The sequence below is a fragment of the Meleagris gallopavo genome, chromosome 14, assembly GCF_905368555.1.
Source record: "Meleagris gallopavo chromosome 14, MGAL_WU_HG_1.1, whole genome shotgun sequence".
Taxonomy (NCBI): Eukaryota; Metazoa; Chordata; class Aves; order Galliformes; family Phasianidae; genus Meleagris; species Meleagris gallopavo.
In genome coordinates this window covers 5,229,059-5,244,759 of record NC_139417.1, presented here as the reverse complement: position 1 = coordinate 5,244,759, position 15,701 = coordinate 5,229,059, and the positions used below count along the sequence as shown (strand labels likewise).

The 15,701-nt window shown below is 38.2% G+C and overlaps 1 protein-coding gene across 7 annotated transcripts in view; it reads left to right on the top strand.

The window, feature by feature from the left end:
- Window positions 1–15,701, top strand: part of IQSEC1 (IQ motif and Sec7 domain ArfGEF 1) — a 317,278-nt gene that overhangs the window by 139,560 nt on the left and 162,017 nt on the right. For 4 of the 7 annotated variants that reach the window (XM_085236054.1, XM_085236053.1, XM_031555536.2 and 1 more), the window contains exon 3: window positions 6,842–6,928. The exons of the other annotated variants lie outside the window; for them this stretch is intronic. In XM_085236054.1, coding sequence (XP_085092180.1) covers window positions 6,842–6,928 — 87 coding nt within the window. The remainder of the gene's footprint in view (window positions 1–6,841; window positions 6,929–15,701) is intronic. 7 annotated transcript variants of the gene reach the window in all.

Sequence of the window (15,701 nt, the reverse complement as noted above, 5' to 3'; positions counted from 1 at the left end):
GAAATCTGTTCTTAAATTTTCTTTAGCCTGTTCTTTTACAGAGATGGCATGAATGGCTGAGTTGAAATGCTTGAAAATGAGAATAAACTTGGAGCCGTACATTGGAATCTAAACAAGAACAGTAAACTTGGAAAACAGGTGGTAATCTTCAAGATGTATGCAGATCAGCTTTGAAAATAATGCCACACATTTATGCAAGGGAGAAGTGATTTGTATTCAACTCCATTGTTTTTTGGGTTCTGGTATTTGGGGGTTTTGTAACTCTCGGCAACAGAATTTCTTACAGCGTTTATCATGTGATGTTAAAGAATATTTCATCTCTGTGGGTTACTTTCTTTAACAGTAACATTCCAGTTGTTTGTAGAACCACTTTGTGCTGTAGTTTCCTCTATTATTGTTTACATTTGGTATCCTTTACTTGCCTCATGCTGTAGAAAACAAGATGTGAATTATGTCTTATATTATTCTGTATCACTACTCGTCCATTAGAAAGTAAATGCTGACAACTGAAGACTTTTAGGTCTGTTATGGAACCAACTCTATAGAATGTGTCTGTGCGTCGGTGTATAAATTCTTCATGTTCTTTAAAACCAATCAGTTCCAAACTGAAACAAAGTATGTTAAGAAGTTGGTTTCACCAGCTCTTTAATGTGTGGTTAGTTTTGAAATGAAGCCTTAGATAAGATAAATCTGTTGACATAGTAATAATATATTTTAAAATGCAAAAGCCCTTAGTGTATAAGATGCATCTTTTTTACCCTTCAGATATAAAATACAGGAAAAAAATCTAGTTTGCAGTTTGGCTTTTTTATAGACCAGCAGTAACGTCAAACTACTAGGATTTGCAAAAGCATTGCTTTTCAGAAGCTACGCTGAGTAGAACATGTCATTGTGCCATTGTTACAAGTAATAGGATTTGCATTGCTGTAAATCTCTTATGCTGTATCTGTTTGATTTCATTCTTTGCACACTGGTTTTCCCTTTTTTATGTGAGTATCAGGTTCATCATTTATAGATGTGGCTTTGTGTTCGGTTTTACTGTGATCAATGCTGTGCAATTATAGATGGGGCTCTGTTTTGTAACGCGCGTTGCAATTCCGTTCATCTTTCCATCATATGCAGCTTCATGTATCTGTTCTGTTTCATTTCATGTTTTGGATTGTATATTTTTTCTACAAATGTTAAGTTATGACTAGTAAGCAAAGCTCGTAAAGTTGCATTTTATTTGTCAGTAAATGTCTGTTCAGAATCACTGTTCAGAATAGATTTCTTGCATTAAGAGTTAGTCAAAAGGAAAATAAATGATCTTAGTTGTATTTGTCTGTAGATTAGCAGTCTTAATTAGGTTCACCCTAGGTACAGTTATCCTACTATTAGAGACTGCCTATAAACTGTGCATTGGCCAGGATGTAAAAGAATCACCTAATGCCTGTTTATGGGGTTATATGGGCTAATACTTCATTTCCATGAAACCAAAAATGATTTATAATCATTGTTTATAAGATAATTATATGAAATGTTAATAAGCACAAGGACGGGGTAGAAATGAGACATTTCTTGTTTAGTGTGCTGTCATGGTACTGGTTGTGTTCTCTGAAGAGATGATTATTTTGAGGCCCTTGTGATGAATGAGAGTGCGAGCATACTTTTATTTTTTAAATCCAGCTGTGGACACTCAGGTTGGAAATACATAAGGAGTGATATTGCTCCAAACAAGAACCTCTCCATTTATGTTTATGTTGTAACTTGTAGAAATGCAGATATTCCATCATTTTGATGACAACTGAATTTATGTATTCTTATGCAAAATTCAGTGGTTTGTACTCTAACCTACATGTACTAAACTCTTAGAGCTATTGATTTTTTTGAATGTTATTGATGCCTTGTAAAAGTATTTCTGCTTTTTATTAAGAAAAATCCTATCCTATATTGCTTTCAATTAGTTTACATGAAAACTGCATGGTGAGCAGGGAGGGAAGGAGGGAGATGCCAACAGTGCAGATCTAGAGCATATGGTTGTGCTATTATGTTGGCGTTTATTGGGCATGGATCTTGTTACCTTCTGGTCAGATATGCAATGAACCTCAGTGGACATGTCTGCAGACAGCTGTGATCTAACTTAGACTATGGACTTGGTATGAGTTGCTATATAAAACTATCTGCTGTTTCCTCTGCACGATGAATTTCTGAAAAAAAAGTTATCTTGTGGGAATAGTTAACACATTGAAAGCCTTTCCAGCATGATTAACCAAATGTTAATTAATAAAAACTTAGGTAGAGTTGATATGAGCCCTTATTACAGTGCCTTTGATTTTTGACCATCCTTTCGGAAGTCGGTTATTATATTTAAAATTTTATTTTTGCTAAAGAAATTGTTAGGTTCATTATAGAGGAACAGGACAGACTTCACTATCTTTTAAACACGATCTTTTCTAACCTCAGCTGTAACCATAACTCTGGATTGAAGTGGAAAAGAAAACTATCAATTTGGAAAGTTATTCTTCATCAGGTTAAAATGGAATTAAAATGAAAGCATTCCTCTTATTACCTTGTAGGCATGAATCCAATCAAATAAATCATTGTATTGTGAGCTGCCTCAGATGACAGTGGAGCTGTATAGAGCAAATAGCCCTATACAGCAGATCTGCTGTTTGCAAGCTAATTTAGAAATGGATCTGTGTTAGCTAGCACCAGGTATACAGATTGCATTAGGCAGCACAAGAGGCTGTTCTGGTGTATATTTTAGGTGGTACTTGTACATAGTCATTAAAATGCAGTAGCTGATGTAAAGATAGACCAGAAGAAAGAGAAGAATATTGGCAGATGGAGGTGACAGATTGTTGTTTCATACAAAGAAGAGGAATAGCATATGAAGTAATAGGGCTACAGAAAAACGCAAGAGTTAAGATGACCAAATATAACTATTGGTGCTGCGTCAAATTGTCAACTTAACAGAGGACTGTATTAGGAAGAAATGTTTGTATTAATACAGCTTTTCTAATTATTGATGGCACTGTGTTCTAACGTCTATGTACAAGTACCACCTAAAATCATCTGTATGAAAGCTGACAGTACTGTTAGGAAGAAGTTCTGTGACGGTAACAGTGTAATAATTCTATCAAATCTTTCAGAGGTTATATGCAGTTAGAATAAAACAGCAGTAAAACAAAAAGGGTAGGATATCCTATCCTGCAGTAGTACCACATGCTGGTGAGAGGTAGGAGGAGGAGCCTTATGGGGGATCCTGGTGTTTCACTGGGTCAATGCAGTGATTGCTGCTGGTGGCATGGTGGCACTGTTAGTGTCTGCAAAGAGCTCCCTTGGAAAAAAGAGAATGGATTGTTAAAGCAGAAGGAATTCCAAGTTCATGGTTGGGTATTCTGTTTTCCCAGGTTGTTTTGAAACCAATACTGAGCAATACGTCTACTGTGTTTAGGAGGCTCATTGGTGATCATAGCAGAAAATGAAAATATGTTGCTTTGTAGTTGTAGCTTTATTTGCTGATCTAGGTCATTTTAATTTGTGTGTTTAAACAAGACTGCAGGACCAAAAGAGCAGCAAGGGATGTTTTTGTTCAGTTGATGAATACAAAAGTGATGTTAAAATGAGTGGCTTCTAATGGCAAGTATGGGAATTTGTATAGGAGATAAAGGAATGACTAAACCTCCTTTGGGTCTGCATACTAACATTGTAGATTAGACTTGTTTAATGTTGGTGTCTTGAAGGAAATGTGATTTCAGGGTTCTATCATGCAATCATAGAAGTTATTTTGGATTAGTTCTGTTTATACTGTGACAGCAGTATGTTCTCAAAGGACTAATAAGTAAACCTTTAAAATGACAAGTGGTTACCTATCCATGAGAATGTGGGGAGGGCTGGAGGAAACTGCCTGCAGATGGGAAATGGCAAATCTTTCATGGGATGTTGCAGTGATGTTTTAAAGACTGAAATTACCAGAAACAGCACTCATCAATTTAGTCATTTGTCCTGTGTCAGGTCTGAAGCATCTCTCCTCTATTTCTAATTTTAAATCACCTTTTGAAGACATAAAATCAAGCATCTCCGATACTGCCAACAGTGATGTGATGAAGATGATTACTTCTCCAAACTATTTACATTTATTTCTTATGATGTCTTCAGGTGTTATGACTTAAATCAATTCTATTTTGAGTGCAAACTTGTGTTGAAGGCTGATTGAAACATCTATATTTTTTAAGTTTTTAGTGGTTCTCTTTCTTACAAAAGAGAAGTTGAAACTGAACTGATACAATCCAGAGGAGAAAATAAATGAATATATTGCTTTAGCATGTGACTAAAGGTACAAAATGCCACATGCAGATATTACCATGTGCCAGCAGAAGGTGGATTTGCTTTAGGTAAAACTAGTATGCTGACAGAGGGCTGTAAGCCTGAGCCCTTATCTGTTATAAGGGTCATGAAAACTCCTGAATTTTACAGCTTGGAGCACAGTCCAAACCTCATGTCTGCTTCTGTAACTGGTTGGATAAGAGTCTATCTCTGAACACCTTGAGAAAGGGCTGAAATCAAACTTCACATACTGAACATATGTCTTTAACATCTGGGATATTCTTGTTGGAAGAAAGCAATATGTGGTAACTTAATTACAAGTCTGCAGTTGAATGTTTTGTCATCTATTTTGTCTGTTCCATACCTTCATCTGTAAGGCAGTGGAGTGCCAGTGTAGTTACTATCTGACAAACCTATAGCACTTCTCATTTGCTGTCAAGGTGACTGGACTTTTGCATTTCCACTGCACCTTCGAAAAGAAACTCAAAGCAGTTGAGCTCCTAAACAGTCTTGTGCATTGGGTGAGTATTGACCTTAACTGCAAATGAGGAAGCTCAGATTCCAGAGAGAACTTTGTTGTTGTTTTGATATTTTTGAACACAGGAAGTCAGAGTAGGATACCCTTCTGGACAGAACCTTGCTGGGATAGCCAACAGTGAACTCTGTCCAAAGTATTTTATTGCACGGAGCCAAGTACAGACAGATTCATTTATGTCTTTACTAGTTTATTTTCCAAAGAAGGAGATGCTACTGATGGGAATGGAAAGATTGGTCTAGGGATAAAGAAGGATGGGGGGGGGGGAGGAGGGAAAAGAGGTCTGGGGCATCTTCATGCTAATCTCCTCATTTTGCTTCTACCAAAAACCTTAGGTATTCCCAAAGCAGGGAGCAGCGATTCCATCAGTGTGATCAGTTTCCCTACCCAATGTGAGACTTTACCACCCAAGGTGCAATGATAATGTACTAGCCTGGTTCTGTGACTTGTGTGGAGCAGCTTGTGTGAATATCATGTGTTCCTTGTCAGAAAACGTTACTCTTCCATGTTTGAACTGCTTTTATCATGGTCCATCAATGTTTTTGACAACATTGTCCATCTTCTTTTAGAATTGTTAAGGTCTTCTTTCCCAGTGGCCTGAAGGTGCCACCATTGCACTAGAGAGGTGTTAACAGGGTATGTCCCATGATGGCAGTCTGCCTAATGACTGAATTTGGTTGCAACTTTGTTTCCAAATGCTCAGACGCTTTATAGGAGTACCATCAGTTGCCATCTTTAAACAGAAAATCCATCTCATCTTGGCCTTGCAATTGCTGACACAATGTTGGCAATAGAATCAGAACAGGTTGACCTTATGGGGTTTCTTTTTTTCTAAAAGGATTAGTAACTAATGCCTTTCTCAAAAGGGCTAACTTCTTTTGCATAACCATGCTGCTTGATCTTATAAGAGTGCGATCTCATAGGACTTTGCTCTAAGCCTCAGGGATTCAGAACAACCAAAATCAATCTTCTGAAACGTTTGTCAAGACGCCAGGCAAAAGACAAGGCAGGATGGAAATGTATGTGCCATGCACACATTCTCTATTAAATAGTTAGCTTGGATTCTTTGGAACTCTAAATGAGGATTTTCAGTTTAAAGGTTATTTCATCCACGTGTTCACAATGCAGGAGTTAGGAAATAATGATCTAAATTGTATGATTTCATAGAGGAATGCTGTGTCTTAAGAAATTTGATTAGGTGCTTTTATCATGGATGACTTACTTGCTAAACCTTGTTTAATGCTTCCGAGCAAAAACATCAACAATGCTAAGTGTACTGTGTGTTGCTTAAAGATTGTCTAAGCTTTACTTCAGATGCAATGCCTCGTATCATTTTGCAACTCCGTCTGCATTAATTTGAAACATGCAAATTATCTATGATGTAGGATATCTTTTTGTGTTGTAAATCTTTTTCTCATGTTTTGACATGGCATCACTTAAACTTGTACTGCGCATTTCAGAATATTGCTTAAAACTTGGGTGAAGCTTAGATTCTTTCAAATTTATAAGTGATGTATTGCAATGTGTGTATAATTGCTGGGCCTGAAGAAAGCTTATGTCCTTACTCATCTCATTGTACCTCCTCATGCTTAAGCACTGTTTGAAATGCCATTAATAAAGAAACAGCTTGACTGGTGCAGAGTAACATGCAAGTCTGAAGTTCCATTTCCATTCAAATTTTAACCCTCAATGTTTATCTTTTGCCTCTGTTCCATACAGCAAGGCAAAAATTGAGTCTTAAATTGGCATTTTACATTTGTGTTGGGACAAAACTTTGATTCTTCATTGCAGCAGTTCATCCCTATCATTATCGATGTCTGTATTTAAACTAGACTATTTCCCTCTTCATTTTCTGGGATTCAAAATTGACAGCTGTATTTCAAATTTCATTCAAACTTAACAGGATTTTCAATTATACTTATTAGCACCTGCTTTTCCCTAAAAAGCCCCTTTCTAAACACTTGGTGTTTTGACTTTGTGTTTTTCCTTGTGTCGTAGGTCTTTAAATACTCTGCACCAGTTTTGCTGTCCAGCTCCATTGTACCATACCCAGCTAGCAGTCCCTGCCACACACTCAGAGTACAGGTAAGAGTAGATATGATCCACCCACTTGCTTCTTTGGAAGAGAGATCTGATTTTATGATTTGACAAAAGGAGAGGAATGGCAGTTTAAGTTTTAAAACATAAAATGAATAAACTAAAACCTTAGTACTAAGAAAATATCTCAAACAAATTTTTAACATCCCAAGGGGTAGGGTTATTTGCTTATTTTAGGCACTTTTTAATTAGATAGTAAAATGGGTTTTATGTGCCTTAAGAGGCTCGTCTCCCCAGACTATTTAGAAGATACAGACATTTTGAAAGATAGGAAGAAGTTAATTATAGGTTTAATTATCACAAAACGAACATCTCAAGGCGTTGAAATTTTCACGTAGTTTGTGTAGGCTAAAGTTTTCCCAGCAAAACCTCTTTTTGGAGCCCCTGAGTATTTCATGATGGTATGGTAGGTAAGTCATGGCTATATGCATGGACCTGCAGAAGGCTCAGTGCTGCCTGTTGATTTGAGTGGGAATAAGGTTTTTTTAAATAGATGCAGGTTCTCAGTGCTGAGTGGCCTACCCTACATCTATCAAAAATACATGAATTCCAGCTAGTAATTTAGCATGTGTTTCATGCTAAATTTTCAAATCTTCAATTAAATGGGGGCAGCAGTAATTACACATCTTAATACAAGCAATTATCAGTGCCTGAGAGTTTAGCAGTTAGCTTACACAAATATTAAAGGACAGTAACTTAAGTTACCAGAAATGTGAAAACTGCTAAGAAACTCTGCGCGCGTGTCATAAAGAAGCTTGCCTTTAACTGTAAGGGATTAACTTAGTCATGATTGCCAGCTCATGAATAACATTAGTATCAAAATATTGGAAATCTGGTACTGAAAAATCAACTTGCTTTGCACTAGTAATAAGGAAAGACAAAAACAATCCTAAATTGAATCCTAAATCTGTGAATGCCTAAATAAATTTTAATCTTTCATGTCTTACTGATGTATAACCACGCATGTTTGGAGCCATCCTGTTATTTTACATTGCAATGTCACTTTGTCTGCTTTTTTTCCTCTCATTCAAGCTCTTAGTTTTATTTGGTGGTAGTGAATCTGTAGCCCAATTGTAAAACAATTTAGTATTTCTTCAGGGAGGAGTGCGACTTCAGTGCAATTAGATTGCTCTCTTGCTTTTTAATGAGGATTTTATTTTTCCTTTGTTCTTAGTTTATAATGCTTCATTTTAGGGTTCTTTTAGGGATTTTCCCATAGTGATGTTGATGGCAAAATCTGTGGTTTCTTAAATGTTTCAGTATCTTGCAGCATGAAAGTTATTTGTATCTTAATATATCTTTTGGAAAGAAAACTTTTAGCAGCATAACCTTGTCCTTGGGGAAAAAAAATTAAAAATGCCATCCATCTCTGGCTTACTTCTGTGTACAGTAAAGTAATAAATGCCATAACTGTGGCTGGATCTGCAAAGCACGTACAGATTTGTTATGGAGAATTTTAATGTGCAAAAATGCATAACATAACAATTTTTATAGTGCCCAAACTTGCTGTAAGTCTGCAAGCTTTTGTTTAAAATTGGGGTATGTGAAGGAACTCATCACTAACCTTACTTACTCTCAGGGAAATTTAGTTCTCAAACTTTGCAACTGTGTGTGTATGCGTAACGAGAACTCAGCTAGAATCTGTGGAGATATGAGAGCTCCCAGCAATTGTCAGTATAACTGTAGCAGCAGTGCCTGTGTTCATAAAGTGGTAATGGAGCAAGCAATAGGCTTGCCACTGCTAGGAGAGCTAACATGCTTTGCTCCTCCCTCCCTCTCTCATTGTTTCCTGCCTATATCTATCAGCAGCACATGATCTGTGCTAACTCTCCATTTTATTAGGAGTTACTGAAGAAGAGCAGTCAGGAGTTAGATATGGCCTTGTTCTTTTCTTACATCTTTTCCCTAGCACGCAAGTTGCCTGGGTGATGACTTTTGCAAAGGGTGATACTGAGTCAGCAGCGTATGACAAAAGCCAACCGCACTCAGGGCTGTTAGCAAGAGTGCGGGCAGCAGGCAGAGGCCTCTCTTCCCTTCTGCCAGAACACATCCTGGGGGTTTGTCTGGCTTTTCAAAAGACATCAGGATACTGGAGCATGTCAGGCAAACGGACTCCTAGGTGGCTGGGGGCCAGGTGAGGAGCAGCTGGGAGAATGGGGCTGCTTGGTGTGAAGAAAAGTATCGGGGCACTTGCTGTCTTCAACTCCTCAGTGGGAGCATATGCAGAAGGTGCAGCAAGCCTCATCTAGAAGGTGCACAATGACAGCCCAAGTGGCAACAGACAGATTGCAGTGAGACAAATTCCAGTTAGATACAAAGAAAGGTGAGGAGTGAATTTCACTGTGAGGGAGGTCAAACACTGGGTCAGAGGCCAGATAAGGAGATGGTAGCTCTGTCTTCAACAGTACTCGGTTCAGGTGGGCACAGCCCTGGTCAACCTTATGAACTGGCCCTGCTTTGAATAGAAGACTAGACCAGACGCTTGCAGAAGTCTCTTCTAGCATAAAGCCCTCCTTGGAGAACAAAAACAAGCTGCAAGTTTGTTCTTCACTGGACTGAAGAACTTTGGTTGTGTATTATTTGGGAGTGTTAATGCTGTCTGTCCCACGTGCTACCACATGGTGGCATTGGTCACCCCTGTAGTCTTTCCTCCTGTCAACAGTTTGGTTGACCCAAAGTTAGGTTTTTGAAGCTGTTGTATCCAAAGTGATTGTTACAGCTTGACATCCCTGCATCCATAATCTCTTAGTCAAGTGCTAATTCTGCATGTTTTCATAAATGATCTGTAAGCAGGAATCATATTGTTCTGAATGAAAATCAGCTACTAGAATACTAGCACAATTAGGCTTTTAATTTGCACACACATTTAATAGCATTAAAATTAGCTCGTAAGCTTCCCATTTATCAAATTATAAATAGGAATTGGTGGAAACAATGCAAACAAGAACGGATGCTTCATTCTAACTTCAGATTTGTGGCTTTATTTAGAAAATACACAGAGGGATTAATTTTCTAGCCCAGAATTAAAAATTAAATTTGCTCTGAAAGAAGCAATTAATGAATGCACTACGGTGAAATCTGGAGCATCTCTGATTTGCTGGTAGCTAATTGCAGGATGTTTTATTCACTCCAGCAGTTTTATTTCTAGTCAAGATGATCTTTGGCATCTGTTTTGAATTGTTAATAGAGAAATAATGCATTTTTAATAACTGCAGTTCTTGCAGTAATCCCTTGCTTGCTCATTTTACAATGTTCAAAATAGAAATAAAATGAGTTATCTTCCCTTTTTCCCATTCTAAGGGAAGTTATAGGAAGCCTCAGCGTATAATGTGCTTCCAGCCAGTTATTTATCTGTCTGTGTTCCAGTTTGCCCACATGCCTCCTATGTCTGCTCTTTTTTATTTATTCTGGTTTGGAAGTTGAGAAAACAAAGCAAAAAGAATGTCTGTAGCTTGGCTTCATTGAGTCCCTTTCTATTCCTGTTTTGCAGTGTAGAGTCTTAGAAGTAACATACTCTAGGTTCGAGCTGCAGATTCCATGAGGTGCTCCATCTTTGTTAGTGACCACCTGAGTATGGATCTTATGCCTGGTCTGAGGGCAAGGTAAAGGAGACGGTGACTGGAACCAGAGGCTTCAAAAAAGAGAACAACAGTGGATTTGTGTAGTATTACTTGTACATCTGTTGCTGAGCCTTTTGCTTGATATGGCCCAGATAATTTAGTGACCTTGCAGCTAGAACATGTGAGAACAAAGCCCAGAGATATAATGGCATTCAGAGAGAATAAATTGAATCATATCTGTTTCTTGTTGAAGAAGAATCTTTTCCTAGCATTTTCCAAACTCATTTTTCTGTGTCAACAAGGTTCAGTTAGTACTTCAGTCTATCTGTACAGGTGCTAGCTATCTTACACTAACAGAATGCACTCGCTGTGCACCTCATAAATTGTGTGCCACTTTCACATGAACTTCCCTTTTCTTGTGTACTGACACCTTAATGTTGTAGGTTGAGGATAGCTTGCCAGCCACCCCTATAGAAGGCTTCCTAATCGACTGAAATTGGAGGTGGGGGGAGGGCGGCTGTTTTGTTTTTAGTGCCCAGCAGCCCTACTACTGTAGCTGTCATCTCTTCAGCCTTTTGTGAGGCAAGCTGCTGTAGGAATAGCTCCAGACAAGTTATAATGAAGAGTGCTTGTGCTTAAGTGTACAAGTATATTGATATATTACAGGCAGCTACAACTGCAAGCAGATTTGCTTACCACTAATATCTAAGAATCTTTTGATGTGATGTGTTTGTTTGTGATTCTGTGGTTTCCTTGTTTTGTTTTGCATGCACTTTTGACTGTCACTCATTGCTTTCCCCATCTGCTTTACCTTCCATGCTTCTAATATCTAATTAGATGCCCTTATCGTGTCCAAAGGCATCTTGAAACTAGAGGTTTTTTGTTTTGTTTTGTTTTTTTTCCCCAGTGGTACCTGTGAAACCAAACAGATAATGCAAAGGATGTTATAGTACCAAAGAAATCACATCATTTTCTTGCAGTGTCTACCTGCTTAATGTTTAATCAGCACCTCTGGGAGGTAAAAATATTGTTCTGAAAATACTTCACTTCTGTAAAATTTTAATGTGGAAGCTTTGTTTCACCAGAAAATGTTGGCTTATGTGCGACAAACCATTGTGTAGAAGATGATATAAGGATTAATGGTGCTATTTCTTTCCCCCAGACCAGTGGTAGGCATTGTACCTATTTTCTTACCCTAACTGGCTAATGCAGAAGCTTAACCTGCAACGATGCAATGCTGCAGATGCTTTTCAATCAGTGTGCTTTGGTTTTTATCTTCTTTTCAGGAGCACTGAGGGAACTCTTGCACAGTAGGCAAGGTAAATTGGGAACTTCTTGCTCAAATTCTTGAGGTAGGAAAATATCTGTTTTTCAAACAGCTTTATGCTGTTTGCCAGGCTTAGACAGATCATAAATATTTCTCATGTCCTTCACATGAGCATTTATAAAGGCATCCCACGCTACCAAACAGATGCCCCAGTCATGTGGTACTCCCCAGTTAAGGATTAGTCACAGGCAAAACTAGCAGCAGGAGCTTTCTAGAGTCCTTTCTACTATTTGTTTGGCTGTTTATTGAAGATTTCTACCAAAAAAAGCTGAACAGAAATTTTATTTCTAACCGAATAGCAATTGCCTAGCTGTATGACCTAGTGTGCTCAAACACTCTCTTCTTTGTTATATGCAGGGTTTTAAAAGCTTGACAGTGTTTTTTCACATTAAGCAAAGGATTGAAAACTGTGTTGCTCAGCCCAGCCAGCATGTCTTGCTTCTGGTTATCCTGATTTTCATGAACAAAGCAAAACAAATCCAAACACACAGTCTGTGTGAAATCAGTATGAGGTTCAGATGATTACATAAGTCATGTGCTCATACCCTATGGTGTAGGAAAGCTGGAATAATTATAGTAAAACTTGTAATTTTCCACTTGATTCCTACGTGATCTAGTGATGCAAAAAGAGTGAATTGTGTTCATACACAGCAAGTTAATAGAAAACAATCAGAAGGTGGCAGAATTTGTGAGATTTACAATTTGGTTTTGGATTTTCTTGTTGCCTTTTTTTCTTCCTTGTGTTCCTTTCCACTCTTCTTCTTTAGCTTGTTATTTTATTTAAAGGAAACAATCACCCGTGGTTGTGTTACTGGTAAAGAAGTGACCTCATCCAAGCTTCCTGCTCTGCCTGCATCCCCTCTTCCACCTGCCATAAAGCACGTTGTAGCATTACAGATGTAGGTATTCCAAACTGCTCCTTTAACAGCCGTTGTGCCTTCTGGTTAGTAGCACCATTCATGATGCTGGCAACGCTGCGTGGAAACAGTTCTCTCTAATTTAAAAGGGGGAGAGGAGGGAGATGGTGTGGAGGGTCAAGTAGAGCTCCATCAGACATCAATAGTTCTGTGTGTAAATCACCAGCAGAAGGGGAACGCATCTGTTCTGCATTTGCTGTGAAAAACAAGTGAAAATCATCATGAAATGTTTCTCTTTAACATTTTAAAATAAAAGCTCTGTGGCCATAGTAGACAGAATATGTTATATGACTACTTAATGTAATTTTTTTGTATGGGAAAAATAGAAATTGCCCTTTTTAAACAGTCCTTAGATCAGAGTTTAACTGTTAAGCATTAGCCTACACTCCTTTAGCACTGTTAATCATTGCACTGAAAGTCCAGTTGCTGACGTGAAATGGGCTGCCAGCTGGTATTTACCAGCAAATTGCACTTTTGTGGATTTAAAAGCAAACCAAATGAACAATTCAAGCTTAATTTTCCTAATGCTGTTCCCTATGATTCTGTTCCTCTGTCTCTTTTCTTTCTTGCCCTCCTCTTCCTTGGCAGGGAAGATAATGTTCTGCACCAGTTCTGCTGTCCGCCTTCGGGGTCTAGTAGTCCATCTTCAAGATAACAGAGAAGCTCGGGGTCGCTAAGTGTGCAGTCAGTGCTACATCTGTGTAGTCCATCTCCTCTTCTCTCTTACTGGTGTGTATGGGACTGAAACTTGCATGGATGCCATAGGATTCTTGTTCATATCAAATTTGATTTGTTCAGAATGTCACAGCCATAAATTTTTGCCATCAGTACTTGGTAATCCCTTCTCCACGCTCTTCTACAGCTCTCCTCCATGCGTCCAGTATTTAAAACAATTGCAAACTGTAAACAAACACGTAAAATGCACAATTTATTTTGAAGTAAAATAAACAGTATCGTAAGTCTTTAAGTGTACTGTGCGTTTTGTTGTTGTATGTGGTCATGTGATATGAAGGGTACAAACTAACGTGATTTCTTCTCCCCTAGTAGGATAGGAAGAGGGACAAGCTGTTAATTACAGTCCGCATTAGCCCAAGATTTTTCTGCTGTTGATCCTAGAAGTTTGCCTCAAGGCTGGGAGACCACCAATATGACATTTTATGCATGTTACTCTGTAGAGATTACATGTAACTGTTGTTTCTTTGCTTTTTGATTGTTATGAATAACCAGAACATCTATGTTATTACACAGATAAATTGTCTGAGTGATTACATTTCTTAGCTTCTTTGCAGTCTGATTGTTAAGTTTGCTAGCCTGTGTTTGTCAAAGTCCCATATGAAGCGTTAGCACAAGTACAAAATCATTTCTTAGATACTTCATGTACCTAATTGATGAAAATATTTTTCTCTAAGCTGTGCACAAAGTGAACTAATTGAATGGCCCTGTAGCTCCAGGTAGATAAATGTGAACATGTCCATGTGCGTCTAAGAACAGAGACCAAGTTACCATTGCTCAAAAGGCACTTTGCTGATTACACCTTTCCAGGCAATCTTGCGGCTCTAGAATAACTGAAGGATTTCCACTACTTGGATCTTCCAAAATTAAACAGCCCGAGCAGGTATAATGGGAAACAGATTTTCTATGAAGTGTCATTTACTAGCCAGAAGCTAGCAGGGAAGAATAATTGGAGGGGTGGGGGGCTGTTTAAAATATTACTTCCAGCTCTCTGGAGCAGAGAGCTGGTTGAGTGTAGGGTGAATAACTGTGGTTTTTTGTTTTGTTTCTGTTTTTTTGTAGTTATATGTAATTTTGAGGATAGAATAAAAGGAGGATCAGAATCGAGGGAAGAATCTGGAAAGGTAGTGTGAGATTGTCTCATCCTATAATGTTCTTTGCTTATGACTCTGAACAGTTAGGATTGATTCTCTGCTTCTTAACACAGTACCAATTTACACGTCCTGATAAATGTTTGCTTGTGCCTGCTGTAGGCATGATAGTGAAGTGTCTGAAGCCTAGGGAAGAGCTTGTTTGTAGAAAGCTAATCTGCCTTCATGATTGTATGACAGTTTGCCCATGTCTCTTATTGTGACTGTGTCGACTAAAGAAGATATGGCTTTTCCCATTATTTGGTGCTGAATGCACCATAGCTTCATGTTTTCCTATCTCTTGATATTGGATAAACACGAAGGTCTTTCACTCCCATTGTAAAATGTGTGAATTACCCAATTCAGAAGTTATGAAGTAGATCACTGCAGTTTAATATGTTATTGGAAATGTTCTAATGTTTCATGGGCAGGGTACAACACGTGTAAGTGTTGCTGACCATTTTGGCCTTTAACTGGTGTGATGAGGAGTTTCTCAGAGTTGCTACCCAGAGATAGCAACAGGAGGAATTTCTGATATTTTGATTTGCTTATCTCCCTCTCAGATGTAAATAGTAATTAACTCTCCCTCCTTGGTGCACTGAACTGGAGCACTGTAATTATTCTCTTCCGTAGCGTAGGATTTGTCCAATCTTTTAATAAGTATCTTTTGTATGTTTGTATAAAGGAAAGGAAAGAAGAAAGACTACTGTTTAAATATGAAAATTAAAGCCACCAACTGTAGGTGGTGCCAGCACTTTTGCCTCGAATGTGGTTTGTGGTTAATGATGGGCCTCAGGAGAAACGAGGTAGAGAAGTGATCAGTGTTATTAGCTGTAGCAGGGTGTTATCATCGGTTGTTTTCTATCTGGTATTTTTCCAGTTAAAAGAAGATAGTAGCATTGTAATTTGCTGGCATTTGAAACAATTTAAGTTGGTATGTATCCACAGTATTATCAAATTCTGGCATTTACTCTGCATGGAGCAGATAGAGAAGTGACCTTCTCTCATGCTGTGAAGTCAGAAATGCACCAGTAAACACTTTGCTATTTAAATAAGTCATGGCTGCTTAATAAAACATGCAATGAATTTCAGGAT